This window comes from Tupaia chinensis, unplaced genomic scaffold (genome assembly GCF_000334495.1).
Source record: "Tupaia chinensis unplaced genomic scaffold, TupChi_1.0 Scaffold000184_1, whole genome shotgun sequence".
Taxonomy (NCBI): domain Eukaryota; kingdom Metazoa; phylum Chordata; class Mammalia; order Scandentia; family Tupaiidae; genus Tupaia; species Tupaia belangeri.
The window spans coordinates 4,936,906-4,955,221 of NW_006159659.1; the positions used below are offsets into that span (position 1 = coordinate 4,936,906).

The 18,316-nt window shown below is 40.4% G+C and overlaps 1 protein-coding gene across 1 annotated transcript in view; it reads right to left on the bottom strand.

The window, feature by feature from the left end:
* Positions 1 to 18,316, bottom strand: part of FAM221A (family with sequence similarity 221 member A) — a 44,585-nt gene that overhangs the window by 10,729 nt on the left and 15,540 nt on the right. Inside the window, 3 exon segments of the mRNA XM_006146663.3 lie at positions 8,495 to 8,602; positions 13,655 to 13,861; positions 16,979 to 17,169. Of these exon segments, the coding sequence (XP_006146725.2) occupies positions 8,495 to 8,602; positions 13,655 to 13,861; positions 16,979 to 17,169 (506 nt within the window).

Here is an 18,316-nt window from a genome sequence, read left to right on the forward strand (position 1 = left end):
AAAAAAAAAAAAAGTAAAGAGATAAAGGATCTAAATGATACCATAAATCAAATGGACTTAACAGACATCTATAGAACTTTCCATCCAAAAACCACAAGAAACACATTTTTCTCACCCACACATGGAAGCTTCTCGAAGACTGACCACAATTATAGGGCACAAAGCAAGGCTCTACAGATTCAAGGACATAGAAACTATATACAGCATCTTCTCTGACCATGATGGAATTAAACTTGAGTTTAATTTCAAGAGAAATAGTCAAAAATACTCAAATACATGGAAACTAAATAACCTACTCCAGAATGACTCCACAACTACTGAAGAAATAAAGACTGAAATAAAAAGATTTATGGAAGCCAATGACAACAAGGACACAAGTTTCCATAATCTTTGGGACACTGCTAAAGCAGTCATGAGAGGGAAGTTCAGAGCAATTAGTGTACATAAGAGGAAGATGGAAAGAAGGCAAATGGACCACCTAACACCATGCCTCAAATGGACCACCTAACACCATGGAAAAGCAACGGCAAAAGGATCCAAAAAACTCCAGAAGAAAGGAAATAATAAAGATACGAACAGAAATAAATGAAATAGAAAATAAACTATACAGTAAAAGTAAAAGTGGTTCTTTGAAAAGATAAACAAAATGGATACACCACTAGCGAGACTTATTAAGAAGAGAGAAAGGAACCAGATGAATTGGATCTGCAATGAAGCAGGCAAAATAACAATAGACATAGTAGAAATACAAAACATTAAGAGGATACTATGAACATCTGTATGCCAAGAAACAAGATAATCTGGATGAGATGGACAAATACCTGAACACATATAATCTATGTAGATTGAGCAAGGAGGATATAGAAAGTCTGAATAGGCCCATTGTGGAGCGCCCCCGCCCTAACATGGCGCCGAGAGCACCCAGACCTCTACACAAACAAGCCCATATTTGGTTATCGTTCCTGTTCCGGAACGCGTAGGCACTGCCTCAGCCTATCAGTGCTTGCCTGGTGGCAAAAGAGGACTGGTTCACGGGACGGATATATAGGGAGCCCGGGTGGGCTGGGGAAAGAAGGCTGAAGAAGGCTGGGGAGAAAGAAGGAGGGAGAAGGAAGAAGACTGTAAGAAGCCTGGGGTAATAAAGCATTCCGGAGAAGACCTTGACAGCGTCGTCATTTGAAGCGACAGCCCATAACAAGCCAGGAGATTGAATCCAGTAATAAATAACCTCCCAATAAAGAAAAGCCCTGGCCCTGATGGATTCACCTCTGAATTATATAAAACTTTCAAAGAAGAGTTAACCCCCATTCTCCTCAAGTTATTTCTAAAGATCCAGAGGGTGAATCTCTCCCTAAGTCATACTATAAAGCCTCTATCACCCTTATCCTTAAAACAGATAAGGACAAGATAAGGAAGAAAAACTACAGACCAATATCTCTGATGAATATATATGCAAAGATTCTCAACAAGATACTAGCAAATTGTATCCAGCAACTTATAAAAAAGGTTATACATCATGATCAGGTAGGCTTTATCCCAGGAATGCAAGGTTGGTTCAACATACGCAAAACCATAAATGTAAAACACCATATTAATAGGAAGAAAGATAAAAACCATATGGTCATATCAATTGATACAGAAAAATAATTTGATAAGACACAAAAATCCCTTCATGATCAAGACTCTCAGTAAAATCAGCATAGAAGGGTCATTCCTCAACACAATAAAAGCTATCTATGAAAAACCCATAGCAAACATCATCCTGAATGGAGAAAAGCTGAAAGCTTTTCCACTAAAAAGTGATACAAGACAAGGATGCCCACTTTCTCCACTCCTCTTCAATATAGTACTGGAAGTTCTTGACAATGCAATCAGAAAAGAGGAAAAAATAAAAGGCATTCAAATAGGAAAAGAAAAGGTGAAACTCTATTTGCAGATGACATAATTGTATACATAGAAGACCCAATGGTTTCTTTGAAAAACTTTCTAGAAGTAATACATGAATACAGTAGTTACAGGATACAAAATTAATATCCAGAAATCTATAGCATTTCTATATACAAACAACAGACTGAGATAGAACTGAAAAAAGTTATTCCATTAACCATAGCCACAAAAAGAATAAACCTAACCAAAGAAGTTAAAGAAATCCACAAGGAAAACTATGAGAAGATTAAAAAAAGAAATTGAAAATGATGCAAAAAAGTGGAGGGAAATCCCATGTTCCTGGATTGGAAGAATTAATATAATCAAAATGGTAATTCTACCCAAATTAATCTACATATTTAATGCAATCCCAATCAAAGTACCAGACACATTCTTCACAGATCTAGGAAAGACAATCATAAAGTTTGTCTGGAATCATAGAAGACCCCGTATTGCCAAAACAATTCTACACAATAAGAGTGGAGTGGGCAGCATCTCACTCCCTGACCCAAAAATATACTACAAAGCTGCAGTAATCAAAACAGCATGGTACTGGCACAGAAACAGACATGTGGACCAATGGAATAGAATAGAATAGAGTCCCCAGAAATAAATTCCCAAACATGCAGTCAACTGATCTTTGACAATGGGTTCTAATCAATCCAGTGGGAAAAGGGAAACCTCTTCAGCAAATGGTGCTGGAAAAACTGGATTAGGACATAGTAATTAGTGTGAATCGATATCCCTCAGAATGGGAAAATATTTTTGTAAACTATGCATCAGGTAAGGGATTGATAACCAGAATACACAAGGAACTCAAGCAGCTCTTCCAAAAAAAGACGAACAATCCTATTAAAAGATGGAAGAATGAGTCGAAAAAAAACACTCTCTAGAGATGACATACAAATAGCTAAAAGGCATATGAAAATACGCTCAATATCCCTCATTGTAAGGGAAATGCAGATCAAAACAACAGTGAGATACCACCTAACCCCAGTCAGAATGACTAAGATTGAAAAAACAAAAAATGATAAGTGCTGGTGGGGGTGTGGTGAAATGTGAACTCTCTTACACTGCTGGTGGGAATGTAAATTGGTTCGGCCACTGTGGAGAACAATTTGGAGATTCCTCAAAAATCTACAAATAGAACTATCATATGATCCAGCAATCCCACTCCTTAGTATCTACCCAAAGGACAGAAGAATACTTAATCGGAAAAGTGCTTGCACATGGATGTTTATTGCGGCACTATTCACAATTGCTAAGTCATGGAAACAATCCAAATGCCCACGAACAGATGAATGGATAGAAAAACTGAGGCACATATACTCAATGGAATACCAGTCAGCCATTAAAAAAAAAAAAAAAAAAAAAAAAAACCGGGCTTTTGCCAGGAAGGGGAAGAAAGGAAGTGGATGAATATGGAAGATTTACTGCTGAGTGAAGCAAGCCAGGCTATGAAGGAGAGGCATTGCATGTCCCCACTTAATATATGTGTCTGCACTCTGTGACTTTAGCTAATTGACTGAAGCATATAGAAACATAGTTAATAGATGTAAATATCAGATATAGTGAGTGTGAAGGAAGAGGGTCTGAGGAAAGACGTTTAGAACAAATATAGGGAAGCAAAGCATTAATGGCACAAAGAAAATGTTCACCTGTTGAAATATCCATCTTGTAAGCCAAATAATAATGTGATTGAATGTATAAAAGAAAATAAAATTTTAAAAAACAATAATAATTTTAAAAATAAATAAATAAATAAATAACAGCATGTAGCTATTCCATACCATAGTACACTCAATTTTGTCCAAGGACTTCTTATATTTTATAACTGAAAATTTATGCAACATTTTATGAGATAATATACACGGGTAATTATTGAGGCTTTGTATTAGTCACTATGATGGTAATACAACCTGCTTCAAATGTTTTCAAAATTAACATAGTTTTAGCTATTTTTCATGGTATTCACTTTGAACCAAACACTAGTTTATGTGCTAAAAGGAATTTAAAATTGCTTTGTTAGGGAAAATCTGGTTTTCTTTGTAAGCACCCAAGAGCCTAATATCATGGAAAAGTTCACTTTCACAGCAGGGGAATGTTTTCATTGGGACCTTTCATTTCCAACTGAGTATCAATCCACATACCTGTTTTTCTAGTTTCTAAAGCATGGAAATTCTCTCAAATAGCAACATAAGTACATGTAACTCCAGACAATCACCACAGACTGTCTTTAAAAAAAGCCTTGTTGGGAAAAATAAAATAAAAAATCTTATTTAGAATGTGTGCAATCTATTCATTCTCTGGAAACTCTGGGTCTATCACTGGATCAGAATGGATTGTTTGAGCTAAACCTCTTGTAGACTCACCTTCATAGAGCTGTATTTTAACGGTATACACTCTTATCAAAGGTAACTTAGAAGGCTTAGTGGTTAAGGGAGTCAGTGCCCACACGGTCTACCATATGGTTCAAATCATGGCCCTGAAGGCCTGAAAAACACGCCAAACAAGTGTGCGTGCATGGCCAGAATCCTGACAGAGTGGACAGATGAAGAGAAGGAGTTACAGCGTAACCATTCTTCATGGGGGTTAATTTTCTCCCTCTCCCTTGTCTTTGTCTCTTTCTCTCTCTGGCAAGCACATGTGCCCTCTGGCAAATTTAAAAATACTTTTTTAAATAGATGACTATCAGAACAACTAGCCACATGTTGTACTTGCTTTCGAGGACCTGAGCTACTGCATCATTGAGGATCACTAAGCAGACTTCTATAAAATCTAGTATTGGTTGGGCCAGCAGGTGGCACAGAGATTAAGACACCTGGATTCCACATGGTGGACTGCATTGTTCAAGTCCCAGACCCAGTGGCTTGAGAATCACACCAGGCATGGGTGCATGTGTGCTCAAAATCTCAAGAGAAAAAGGGAGGAGAAGGGATTGCAGGATGGTCATCCCCCACGAGGTGATTTCTTTCTCTCTCTGTGCAGTTAGTACATGTGCCCTATAGCAAAAACTAAAGAAAAAAATCCAGCATCAGTATAACACTCATTAGCATGAGGAACTCATGCTACACCCTTTCTAATAAAGAAAACTATATACCTAATCTCACCTTTCTCTGTATCTTGGCACCACTATGCTCAGTTAAAACTGAGGTTTAACACAGCACTTTTATCAACCTTGAAAGCTGGCACAATTGTGTCCTTTTTCTTGGTTTTGATTGTTTTATCGTTATTTCTTCATTGTGTGTCTGTGTGTGTGTGTGTGTGTGTGTGTGTGTGTATAGATAGATATAGATATATAGATAAGCATACTATAGTTTTTATATTTTTAAATATATATATATTAAAGAGAGAGAGAGATTTTTGCTATAGGGTGCATGCACTTGCTCGAGAGACAAAGAAAGAGACAGAGAGATAGAAAGCAAGAAATCATCCCCCAGAGAGGACAGCCATGACACAATCTCTTTTCCTCCATTCTGTTCTTGGGATTTTGGCCACGCACACACATGTGCCCAGTGTGAAGTTTAAGCCACCAGATCTGGGACTCAAACTGCAGTTGACTATGTGGGAGTCCAGTGATGTAACCACTAGGCTATCTGCTAGCACCATTGTATATTGTTTTTATTAAGAAGTCTTGGGCCCAGAAGGTGGTGTGGTGGCCCATGTGGTCAAATGTGGTTCGAGTCTCAGAACTGGCAGCTTGAGAAACACACTAAGAGCATGTGTGTACATGTCCAAAATCCCAAGAGGAACTTAGAGGAGAAAGGATTGCAGTGTGGCCATTTCCCCCCCCCCCCCAGCACGGGGAAGGTTTTTTTCTCTTACTTTCCCTTTCACGGTCTCTCTCCAGCAAGTACACATGGCAAAAATCATAAAAAAAAAAAAAAAAAAAAAAAAAAACACGAACAAGGGGGGAGAAAAAAAGAGTGGAGAGATGAAGAGAAGGAGTTACAGCGAAACCATTCTTCATGGGGGTTAATTTTCTCCCTCTCCCTTGTCTTTGTCTCTTTCTCTCTCTGGCAAGCACATATGCCCTCTGGCAAATTTGGAGGGCCAGCAAGTGGCATGGTGAGTAAGGCATTGAATCCCACATGACTGACTCCATGGTTCAAGTACAAATCCAGTGGCTTGAAAACAACGCCAAGCACGTGTATTCCCAAAATCTTCACAGGAAAATGGAGAAGGGACTTCAGAGTAGCCATACTCCATTCGGGGTGACTTCTCACTTTCCCTCTCTGGCTCTCTCCAGCAAATACACATACCCTATAATGAAAATCTAAAAAAAAAAAAAAAAAACTTTATGGAAAGTATCAAGGTATACAAAAATTCAAACAAGTTAAAGAAAATTATCATTGAAAAAATATTTTAGGGACTTGCCCTCTGGCCTTGTAGTTAAGGGAGCCAGTCCCCACATGACCAATGGTAGTTCAAATCTAGGCCCTAGCAGCTCGAAGACACACCAGATTCATTTATATGCATGTCAAAAACCCAACAAGATGGAGAAATGAAGTGGTCATAGTATGAGCATGCCCCACTGTGTGTAGAGGGTAATGCTTTCTCCCTCTCTCTTCTTCCTTGTCTCTCTCCCTCTCTCTGACAAGTGCACATGCCTCTAGTACTTTTCAGATTTTTTAAAGGGAAATATTAGGTCGTCAGAAAAGTCGTGATGTATTTTTCTGTGTTTTTCTATGCAAAAAAGTGTCATGACTTTCTCAACAACCAACAGTAACTTTAATTATTTAGTTAGTTTTAACTACCAGTGGTCATGTGCATTGTTAGAGAGACAGAGAGAGTGCACCTCCCAATAGGGTGTGGTCATCTTTCCTCCATTTCTCCTTCCTGTCAGGATCTTGGGCAAACACACATATGCTCCTGGCCTATTTTCAAGATGCTGGGATCAGGACTCTAACCACAGTCAATCATGTGGGATCCAATTTGCTTACACAACACTTAACTGCTATGTCATGGAGGCACACACATGCACCCAGCATGAGAGAATTTTTTTAAATAACCTTAAATACTCAGGAACAGCAGATGGCATAGTGGTTACGTCACTGGACTCCACATAATCGACTGTGGCACTGGACCTGGCAGCTTAAACCTCACATTGGGTGCATGTGCCTACATGCCCAAGATCCTGAGAAGAGATTGAAGAGATGGAGTTGTGACATGGCCATCCCCCCCCGGGGGGGGTGTGATTTATTGCTTTCTTCTCTCTGTCTCTCTGGCGAGCATGCGTGCCTTATAGCAAAAATCTCTCTCAAAAAAAAAAAAATAAAGTCCCAAATACTTTTTTTTTTTTGGAGAGGTTTTTGCTATAGGGCGTGTGCACTCGCCAGAAAGAGAGAGACAGAGAGACAGAAAGTGAGAAATCACCCCCCAGGGGGGATGGCCACGCCGCAATCCCTTCTCCTCCTTTCTCCTCTCAGGATCTTGGGCACACACGCACAGGCACATGCACCGGCGTGAGTTTAAGCCACTGGGTCCAGGACTCGAACCGTGGTCGACTACATGGAGTCCAGCAACATAGCCATTATGCTAACTGCTGGTCCCAGTCCTAAATACTTAATAAATCATACAAATTTCTCCTTTGGTGTTTTTATTCTTTTCAATAAAGAGATATAGAATACTTGTGCCTAAAAAATACATTCTATTTACTCTTTTTTTTTAATTTGCTAGAGGGCAAGTGTACTCACCAGAGACAGTCAGAAAGAGGGAAAGTGAGTAAGTGCCCACCAAAGGAGACTGTTACCCCATAATCCTTGCTCCTCCATTTCTTAGGATTTTGGGCATGCACACACATGTACATGCACCTAGCAAGTTTTTCAAGTCACCAGGGGCACTCAAAACCTGCAGTTGGCCATGTGAGATCCAGGTGCCTTAATACCAGCTGGCCCTATTTATTCTTTACTTACATGATAAAACCTGCTAACCTATGGTTATCATTGAACTACATCACCATTGGGAATGCTCAAAGGATCAAGGTAATTATTCTATCAGAGGGCCCCTTTATTAAAACACCAGAGCAATAACATGTACCAGAATAAGGTTTAAAACCTAAAACCAAAATTTTCAGAATCCTCATAATTCTGAGACTTAGCTATTTTTCCCAATACAAAAATGAAGCTGCTTGCCTTTTCTTAGGGTCTGGCCAATATAAAAGAAAGTACAACAGGCCAGCCAATGGTGTGGTGGTTAAAGCAGCTAGATCCTACATGGCCAACTATGCAGCTTGAGTCCCAGACCCAGTGTTCCACTGGATGTATGCACATGGAGTCCCAAATTCCCAAAAGGAGGGAGGGATGAGGAGAAGGTATTGCAGAATGACCATCCTCCATGGGAGGTACATTTTCATTTTTCCTCTTTCTCTTTCTCTGTCTCTCTCCAGCAAGTTCATGCACCCTCTTGTAAATTACAAAGCCAAAAATTATAAAATGATAGATTCGCTTGAAGTCAAATGGTGGTAATACTGGGAGGAAAAAAAAGGCTGAGAAGCCTAAAAAACTAATCAAAGCTCTATATTCTTATTTACCACATCCAAAAATATTTCTCAATTTAATTTCATTACCATCTGTTAGTGTTTCTGGAGAAGAACTAGACGGTGCTTGAAATGCTCTTAGAAATGGGTGATCCGTGGATGTAACTGGAGAATCTAAAAATTCAACTGAAGGTGCACCTGAGAACAAAATGCATGGAGAATAAAATTAAATCTCAATTATGAGAAAACAAACAATTATTATTTATAACATGAATTAAATTAGAATCTCCACAGAATCATTACAAAAATCCTCACTATAAAAAGAAAAGTTTTATTTATATTTTTTTTTATCTGCCACATAAGTAAAGGAAAACGGATAAAAGTATTTTTACAGGGCTGGCAAGTGGCATGGTGGTTAAAAGGTGCTGAACTCCCACATGGCCAACTGCAGTTCGAGTCCCAGACCTGGCAGCTTGCTTTCTCTCTATCCCTCTCTTTCTCTCACTCTGTACCTCTCTAGTTGATTTTTTTAAAATAAAGTTAAATAAAATAATTCTTTGTTTAAAAAAAGTATTTTTGCATTGCTCTGAGACCTTTCTCACACACACACACACACACAAATTATGTGCTAATGTAACAATGTGTCTGCAGAGAAGTACAAAACTCTACTACAGTTATAAAACACTATTTAAAGCAAGACATTTGTCATAAGGTACTTCTGGCTAAAGAGAGTAGAACAAATATTTTTTTTACTCTATTCCTTGCTAGGATACCATCTAAAAACAAAGTATGAAAAATAAAGAAGAAAGTTTCTCCTTCAATGAAATGAGAAAACATCCCCAATCCCAAACCACAAAGACAACTGCTAACCTTGACTCTTGGACTTACAGAAAGGAAGCTGCAGAGAAAATTTGAAACTACTCCATCTTCTTTTTTTTTATTTTTATTTTTTTTTTTGAGAGGTTTTTGCTATAGGGCGTGTGCGCTCACCAGACAGACAAAGAGAGACATAGAGACAGAAAGCGAGAAATCACCCCCCAGGGGGGATGGTCACCCCGCAGCCCCTTCTCCATTCTCCTCTCAGAATCTTGGGCACGTACGCACACACGCCCGGCGTGAGTTTTAAGCCACTGGGTCCGGGACACGAACCGCGGTCAACTACGTAGGAGTCCAGCAACATAGCCATTACGCTAACTGCTGGTTCCCAGAAACTACTCCATCTTCTTTACAAACCATCTCCACTACTCCCCTACCCCCACATCAAGAGTAAAGACAAAGAAAGAAACTTAGTCCTGATTGGTTAAAAGTTAGCCCTACCTAAAATGTGAACAGTGTGGGACCGCTGCTGGTATTCCTGATTCCTGTCCCCAGCTACTCTTGTCACATAGCATGTGGAAATATCAAAGCAGGGAGCTCAGGTCCATTAGGGTCCCTGTGCTGCCCTCTGGTGGCTGCATGTGATACTGACCTGAAATGCTCAAGGCAGAGACGACTTGTAACTTGGTTTCTCAGCTTGATAGGGCCTGACGGTCTCATGCTTGCTCCCACCTCCTCTGCTGCAGCTCAGGGGACCCACCTCCTGCTCTTCTCTGAGGTCACTTTGCCCTCTGCTATGATAGATGCTATGACAGGCTGACTACCTCACAGCTCAGCTGCCTTCAAAGCATCCCAATAGCTGGGAATTATGTACTGCTTCTGAATTATAAAGAAACCAAATTCCAATCAGAGGTCATCTGTCTGGAACTCTAAATGACTAATAGAGCATAAGTCCCTCTGCCCTGGGCTTCCTCACACCTGAAATCAGGAAAACATCTTACATTTCCTCACTCTCACCTTCCTTCACCCCTCCATCCCTCAATGGCCAAAAGAATGAGAAGTGCTTTCTTTATACAATGAAGATACTTAAATGATAAGATACTAGAAGTCACAAGAAGGTAAGATGCCAGCTACTATCGCTGTTATTTAGCAGTATCCTGAAGTACTAGCCATTTTGATTAATCAAGAGTAAAAAGAGGGACCAGCAGTTAGTGTAATGGCTATGTCACTGAACTCCCACATAATCGACCACGGTTCAAGTCCCAGACCTGCTAGCTTAAAACTCACACTGGGCACATGTGCATGCACGCCCAAGGTCCCAAGAGGAAAATAGAGGAGAAGGGATTGCGGCGGCGTGGCCATTCCCCCCTGTGGGGGTGATTTCTCGCTTTCTGTCTCTGTTTGTCTTTCTGGAGAGTGCACACGCCCTATAGCAAAAACCTCTCAAAAAATAAAAAGTAAAAAGAGAGGAGCCAATGGATGGCATAGAGGTTAAAGTGGCTGAATTTCATGTGGCTGACTGTGCAGTTCAAGTACTGGATGCAGTGGCTTGGAAAATATGGTAGGCACGTGTACGTGCATGCCCTAAGTCTCAAGAGGACAATGAAGGAGAAGAGATCGTAGTGAGCTCACCCTCCCGGAGGGATGCTTCCTCACTTCCCTTGTTGGTCTTGTCTCTGGTGAGTGCATGCATCCTATAAAAAAAGTTAAAAAAATAACAGAGAGAGGCTTGGTGCTACACAAAGGAAGCCAGATTCCATATGGCCAGAGTTTGAGCCACAGCCCCACTACTCCACACTGAAAATGTGTGTGCATATCCAGGATCCTGACATAATGCAAAACTGGAGGGAAAAAAAATTGCGGTGGGTTGGCCAGTCCCCCCTGTGGGGGTGATTTCTCGCTTTCTGTCTCTGTTTGTCTTTCTGGAGAGTGCACACGCCCTATAGCAAAAACCTCTCAAAAAATAAAAAGTAAAAAGAGAGGAGCCAATGGATGGCATAGAGGTTAAAGTGGCTGAATTTCATGTGGCTGACTGTGCAGTTCAAGTACTGGATGCAGTGGCTTGGAAAATATGGTAGGCACGTGTACGTGCATGCCCTAAGTCTCAAGAGGACAATGAAGGAGAAGAGATCGTAGTGAGCTCACCCTCCCGGAGGGATGCTTCCTCACTTCCCTTGTTGGTCTTGTCTCTGGTGAGTGCATGCATCCTATAAAAAAAGTTAAAAAAATAACAGAGAGAGGCTTGGTGCTACACAAAGGAAGCCAGATTCCATATGGCCAGAGTTTGAGCCACAGCCCCACTACTCCACACTGAAAATGTGTGTGCATATCCAGGATCCTGACATAATGCAAAACTGGAGGGAAAAAAAATTGCAGTGTGACCAGGCCTCATTCAGGAGTGCTTTCTCCCCTTCAATCTCTGATTTTCTCATGCATGTGCACATGACCTCCAGCATTTAAAAAAAAAAAGAGAGAGAAAGAGTAAAAAGAGCAATAAATACTGTACAGGAAGAGACAAAAATACCATTATTTGCAAAATAAACTAAAAATTTATTTAAAACACTCACAATTAAGTAATGAGACTCGTGATAAAAACAGCAGGAAAAAAATACATTCTTATTTTTTTAAAAATCAGTAGAGCTGGCCCTGTAGCATAGTGGTTAAGGAAGCCAGATTCCACAAGTCCTGGCCCTGGGAAACACACCAGGTGCATGTGCATGTAAATCAGAATCCTGGCAACATGGAAAAAGGAGGATTGTAGCATGACCATGTAGCATGACCATGCCACATTGAAAAGTGCCTTCTTTCTCTCTGACTGGTACACATTCCCTCTAGCAATTAAACACACACACACACAGAAGTGTTTAATGTACATGAAACGTATTTATTCCACTCCCCAATCCCATTCAACTCTCTAAAAGATACAGTTACCTTCAATAGTTCAGGATATATCCTATTAAAGTTTCCTCTATATTACTGTTTTTCATTTATTTATTTATTATGTTTGTGTGAATGGTTTTCCAATTCTGCATATTATTTTAAACATGTGTGCAAGATATATGTGTATGCATACATATACAGATAAACTTTATTATGGATATGACTACATATATACATCCATGAATATATGCCTATATTTCCAAGATGAGATGGTTATAAAAGCAAAAACTGTATACAACAGGGTAACAGGTGAACTGTTTCAGATCAAATAAAAGAAATGTCATTCATCTATTATAAACAACTGGATCCGGATTGGGATTTGAGTATTGGGATTTAAGTACAAGTACTGGGAGAGTGATATTTTGCCTTGAGATTTTTGGTTTGATTTGGTTTTTGATTTGGTTTGGTTTTTGGGTTTTTGCCATAGGCCTCATGCACTCACTGGAGAGAGAAAGAAAAGGGAAAGTGAGAAATCAGGCCCCTGAGGGGATGACCATACCACAGTTCCTTTTCCTCCATTCTCCTCTCAGGATTTTGGGCATACACATACACGCACCCAGTGTGTTTCTTGGCCACTGGGTTCAGGACTCAAACTGCAGAGTTGGCCATGTGGGATCCAGTGCCTTAACCACTATGCCAGCAGGTTTGAGTTTTTCAGATGTTCTGTAATGACAGTATATTGTATAGTGGCCATAAAACATTTTTAGAGAGATTTTTTGGTATAAGGTATATGTGCTCACTGGAGAGACAGAGACAGAAAGCAAGAAATCACCTTCCAGGGGGATGGCCATGCTGCAATCCCTTCTCCTCCATTCTCCTCTCTGAATTTTGGGTACACACGCACATGCACCCAGCGTGAGTTTTAAGCCACCAGGTCTGGGACTTGAATAGTGGTTGACTATGTGGGAGTCAGTGGCATAACCATTATGCTAGTCACTCCCATTAAATCTCTTTTTTTTGGGGGGTGGGGAGAGGTTTTTGCTATAGGGGGTGTGCACTCGTCAGAAAGACAGAGAGAGACAGAAAGCAAGAAATCACCTTCCAGGGGGATGGCCATGCTGCAATCCCTTCTCCATTCTCCTCTCCGGATCTCGGGCACACACGCACACACGCCCAGCATGAGTTTAAGCCACCGGGTCTGGGACTTGAACCGCGATCGGCTACATGGGAGTCCAGTGACGTACCCATTATGCTAACTGCTGGTCCCCCTATTAAATCTCTTTAAAAAAAATAAAAATAAATGTATTTTCTGGAATGAAAACAATGAGTATAAAGGACCAGGTCCAGACACTGTGACACAGTGGTAACGCAAGTGTCTTGCAAGGCTGGAGGCCACTGGCTGACCACAGGCTCAGATCCACAGGTTCAAATCACAGCATGAAAAACACGCCGGGCACACAATATATATTTCTATGTCTCAACAAAGATAAGTCTTCACTATTGTTAGCACACTGAAGAACACCACGACGGGCTCACACTTCAAATGTCACTTACCAAGCCCACTGTCATCTAGTCGCATGTAGCCCTCTGCCAGTGAGCTGAACCCAGTTAATCCTCCGGCTGCTGCGTAGGGCACATCCCGTCCCACCGGTTTTCCCTGCGCCAGTCTTTCTTGTTTAGTTTCCACTACCGTGTCGTGGGCATATGCCGGCTGCCCACAAGCACAAGTGAAGCAGCTGTGGAATCCTGAACACTTGGCACCTGAATGAAGACGTAAAGCAAGTCGGGTGTTTTGTTTTATTTGTTTTTTTAATATAAGTATTACACATCTACCCTAAAAACACTTAGCTTGGCCAAAGCTGGCTGAATCTAGATCCTCAGGCTCCTGCCACTCTGACCTCTGAACTCCCTCCCAGCCACTGTTCTTATTTCTAAAATATGCTAAGGTGGTTATAAGGTATGTATTAATAGCAGGGGAAAAACAATTACAAAAAGCAACTAGGGCTAAAAGAAATGGGCTTAAACACTGGAGAGCCAAGAAATATAGTCCCTTTCCTCAAAAACTCAGTTAAAAGCAGGTGTGACAGGAACAGCCCAGACAGGTGAAGAGATAATATGAAAATTCCCTTACAGATTAATTCACCCACAAAGCCATATTGGAACCCTCAGACATAGAAAGATATAGTGGGAATACTGCTCAGCAATAAAAAAGAAGTACTGCATGCTGCAAAATGAGTGAATCGTGAAAACATTATTGAGTAAAAGAAGCCAAGCATAGACGATCACACATTAGATGACTCTATTTATACAAAATGTCCAGAATAGATAAATCCATAGAAACAGAAAATATATTATTGAGTTGTCTGGGGCCTGAGGCAGAGGGAAAAAAAATAAAGAATGACTCCTAGTGAAAATGGAATTTCTCAGAACCAGTAGATGTGTAGTGGTTGCGTCGCTGGACTCCCACATAGTGACTGCAGTTTGAGGCTTAAAACTCATGCCAGGTGGGAACCAGCAGTTCGCGTAATGGCTATGTCGCTGGACTCCCACGTAGTCGACCGTGGTTCATGTCCCGGACCCGGTGGCTTAGAACTCATGCCGGGTGCGTGTGCGTGTGTGCCCAAGATCCCGAGAGGAGAGTGGAGGGGAAGGGATTGCGGCGTGACCATCCAACCTGGGGGGTGATTTCTCGCTTTCTATCTCTATGTCTCTCTCTGTCTGTCTGTAGCAAAAACCTCTCAAAAACTCATGCCAGGCACATGTGCGTGCGTGCCCAAAATCCCAAGAGGAGAGTGGAGGAGAAGGGACTGCACCATGCCCATTCCCCTGGGGTGTGATTACTCTCTTTCTTTCTCTCTGTCTCTCTGGTGAGTGCACACACCCCATAGCAAAAATCTCTCTAATAAAAGAAAATTGAGTTTTTCTTTGGGGCAACACAAATATTCTGAAATGTATTGTGCTGATAGTAGCACGACATTCACTCTAAATGAAAAAAGACATTAAGTTGTACACTGTAAATAGGTGAACTATATGGTATATGAGTTATACCTATTTAATAAAGTTGTAATATAAAAACAAGCCATATTGGAATGGAAGCCAGGAATACACCATTAAAACCTCTACCAAGTCATACATCTAACAAATGTGTATGGGAACCAAGGAACATAAGAAAATAACTTCTATTTAACTACTCCCATTCTAGGCCAATGAAATACATTTATTCCTGACATTGTCATTAAAAGGGTTTTATTAGATATTCCGCCACAACATTTTCATTCAAACTACTACGAAAACAACTAAAATAACTATCTTCCAAAGGAAATAGTAGGCTAATACTCTACTATTTCAAACGACAAAAACAAACACACACAGGGTGGAGGTTGGGATTTGGGTAGATGTATTGAGGTAAGGGTGCTATTGTATATGAAGTATTAAAATGATCATATTTGCTTTTCCTCTCACCCTATGTTGTAGGCAATAACATCATAATCTACCAGCAAATTAGAAAACATTTTTGATTTATAAAATCTTTTTAATACACATATAGCATTTAGTTGATTAAACTCCTACTACTCAAAATTTGCATCAGATCACATCTAGTAATTTTTTTAATCTATTACTATTGCTTAAATTATTTTAATTACATGAGATTAGGATTTAGGATTACCAATCACACCAATAACTCTGTTTTTCAATAAAACATGAAATTTTAGAGTATCTATCCATTGAATTTTTCTTAGCTGTTTAATATTAACTCTATAACCAAATAAAACTAATAAAAAGACATATTAAAATGGTCAATAAAGAGGGGCCAGCAGGTGGCATGGTGGTTAAGGTGCTGTATTCCCACATGGCCAACCATGGTTCGAGTCCTGGACCTGGCAGCTTGAAAAATCACACCAAGTGCACATGTCTGTGTGCCCAAAATTCCAGGAAGAGAATGGAGGAGAAGGAACTGAGGCTTGGTCATTCCCCTGGGGGGTGGGGGGATGATTTCTCACTTTCCCTCTCACTATATCTCTGTCTCTGTCTAACAGATACACATGCCCTATGGCAAAAACCTAAAAAGAAGAAAAAAAAAATCAATACAGAAATTAGCAACCAGTCACAGGCACAGCAGTAATGCAGTGCTCTGCTGGACCCAAGAGAGGTCCCAGGTTAATGGGCCTAGGGCTCCCTACGCACACCGGACCTACATGCACAGGGCCATAACTCAGGCTGGCAGAAAATGGGGGTGGAGAATGGTGTGAAGATTCTATAGGGGTTGGCTGCCTGTCTGTCTGCCTCTCCCTGCCTCTCTTTCATAAAAGAAATTAACTTTTTAAAAAAGAAATTAAGGGACCAGCAGATGGCATAATGGTTACATCGTTGGACTCTCTTGAAACTGACCTCAGTTCAAGTCCCAGACCTGGAGGCTTAAAACTCACCCTAGGAACATGTGCATGCATGCCTAGGATCCCAAGAGCAGAATGGAAAAGGGATTGCAGCATGGCCATCCCCCCCGGGGTGGGGAACAGTGATTTCTCACTTTCTATCTCTCTGTCTCTCCAGCAAGCACACATGCCCTATAGCAAAACAATCTCTCTCAAAAATTTTTTTTAAAAAAGAGGGAACCAGCAGGTGGCATGGAGGTTAAGCTGCTGGACACTCCACATGGCCGACCATGGGTCAAGTCCTCAAGAGCTGGACCTGGTGGCATGCTTTCTCACTTTCTCTTTCTCTCTCTCTCTCTCTTTCTGTATCTGTGTGTCTAGTCAAATTAAAAATAAATGAAGGAATAAATAAAATAAAATCATTATTTAAATTTTATTTAAAAAGCAAATAAAAAAAGAGAAATCATTTAAAATAACTGTGTTTGTGTATGATAATGTCACTTACATGCGTTGCACGCAAAGCCTGGCGCAGGGCTGTGCTGATCAGCAAAGTGTTTACATCTGCAACGAATGGGCTGGGTGCCATTCAAGGGGACATACAGGTAAGCTCTGCATGGGCAGCCAGTCACTCGGCAAGGAAGACTGATGGGGCGCTGCTGGGGAATCGTTTCAAAGTCAGTTTTATGTTGTTTATATCTGGAAAAAAAAAAGAGGAAAAATATAAACATAATGCAGGTAGTGTCAAAAATTATGATTTATATTCTGCTAAATGCAAATATGATTCTTTTTTCATTTTATTCCTTATTGTTCTGTTGTTCTTGTAGTCAGGTAAAACTAAACTCCCCTAACTATAGTATTGCTGTCAGCTGTGTTGCTTTGGTCAGAAGAAACCTTCACTCTTAGATTTTACTTTTTAGGTATTTAACAACTTTCACAACAATAAGTAGAAATACCATGTAATCCTCTTAAAATACAAGGGAGCCTTTTCAAATATTTGTGTAAAATATGAAAAATAAGTCATAGATTTTTATTTTTTTGGATAAAAATAAACTCATACTTTAATTCCATTTTTTCTATGAACTTTTTGAAGTCCCCATGTACTTACCTCAACAGATTTCTAAGAGTAAGAAACAATTCTTCATAAAAATTTTTTATCAAACTTATTATTTATTTTCATAGGTTTGCTATTTAAAACTGAAATACATTCAATAAACATACACTGACATAATTTATTTATTTATTTAATTTGCGAGAGGGCACACACACTCACTGGAAAGAGACAGAGAAAGCAAGACAGAGGGAAAGTGAGACAGCCCACCCAAGGGGTGTACACCATGATCCCATCTCCATTTCTCCCTCCTTTCAGGATTTTGAACACACAAGCACACATGCCCCCGCATGTTTTTCAAGCCAATAGGTCAAGGACGCAAACCACACAGTCAGACATGTGGGATCCAGCCACCTTAACCACCATAACACCAGATGATCCAATTTTCTTATTTTTTCAAGAATTATTTATTTTAGGGAACCAGCAGTTAGCGTAATGGCTATGTCACTGGACTCCCACGTAGTCGACCGCGGTTCATGTCCCAGACCCGGTGGCTTAAAACTCACGCCGGGCACATGTGCGTGCGTGCCCAAGATCCCGAGAGGAGAATGGAGGAGAAGGGATTGCGGCGTGACCATCCCCCCTGGGGGGTGATTTCTCGCTTTCTGTCTCTATGTCTCTCTCTGTCTGTCTGGCGAGCGCACGCGCCCTACAGTGAAAATCTCTCAAAAAAAAAATTATTTATTTTAAAAAAAAAGAATTATTTATTTTTAGCTTTTCTGTGCAGATAGCAGG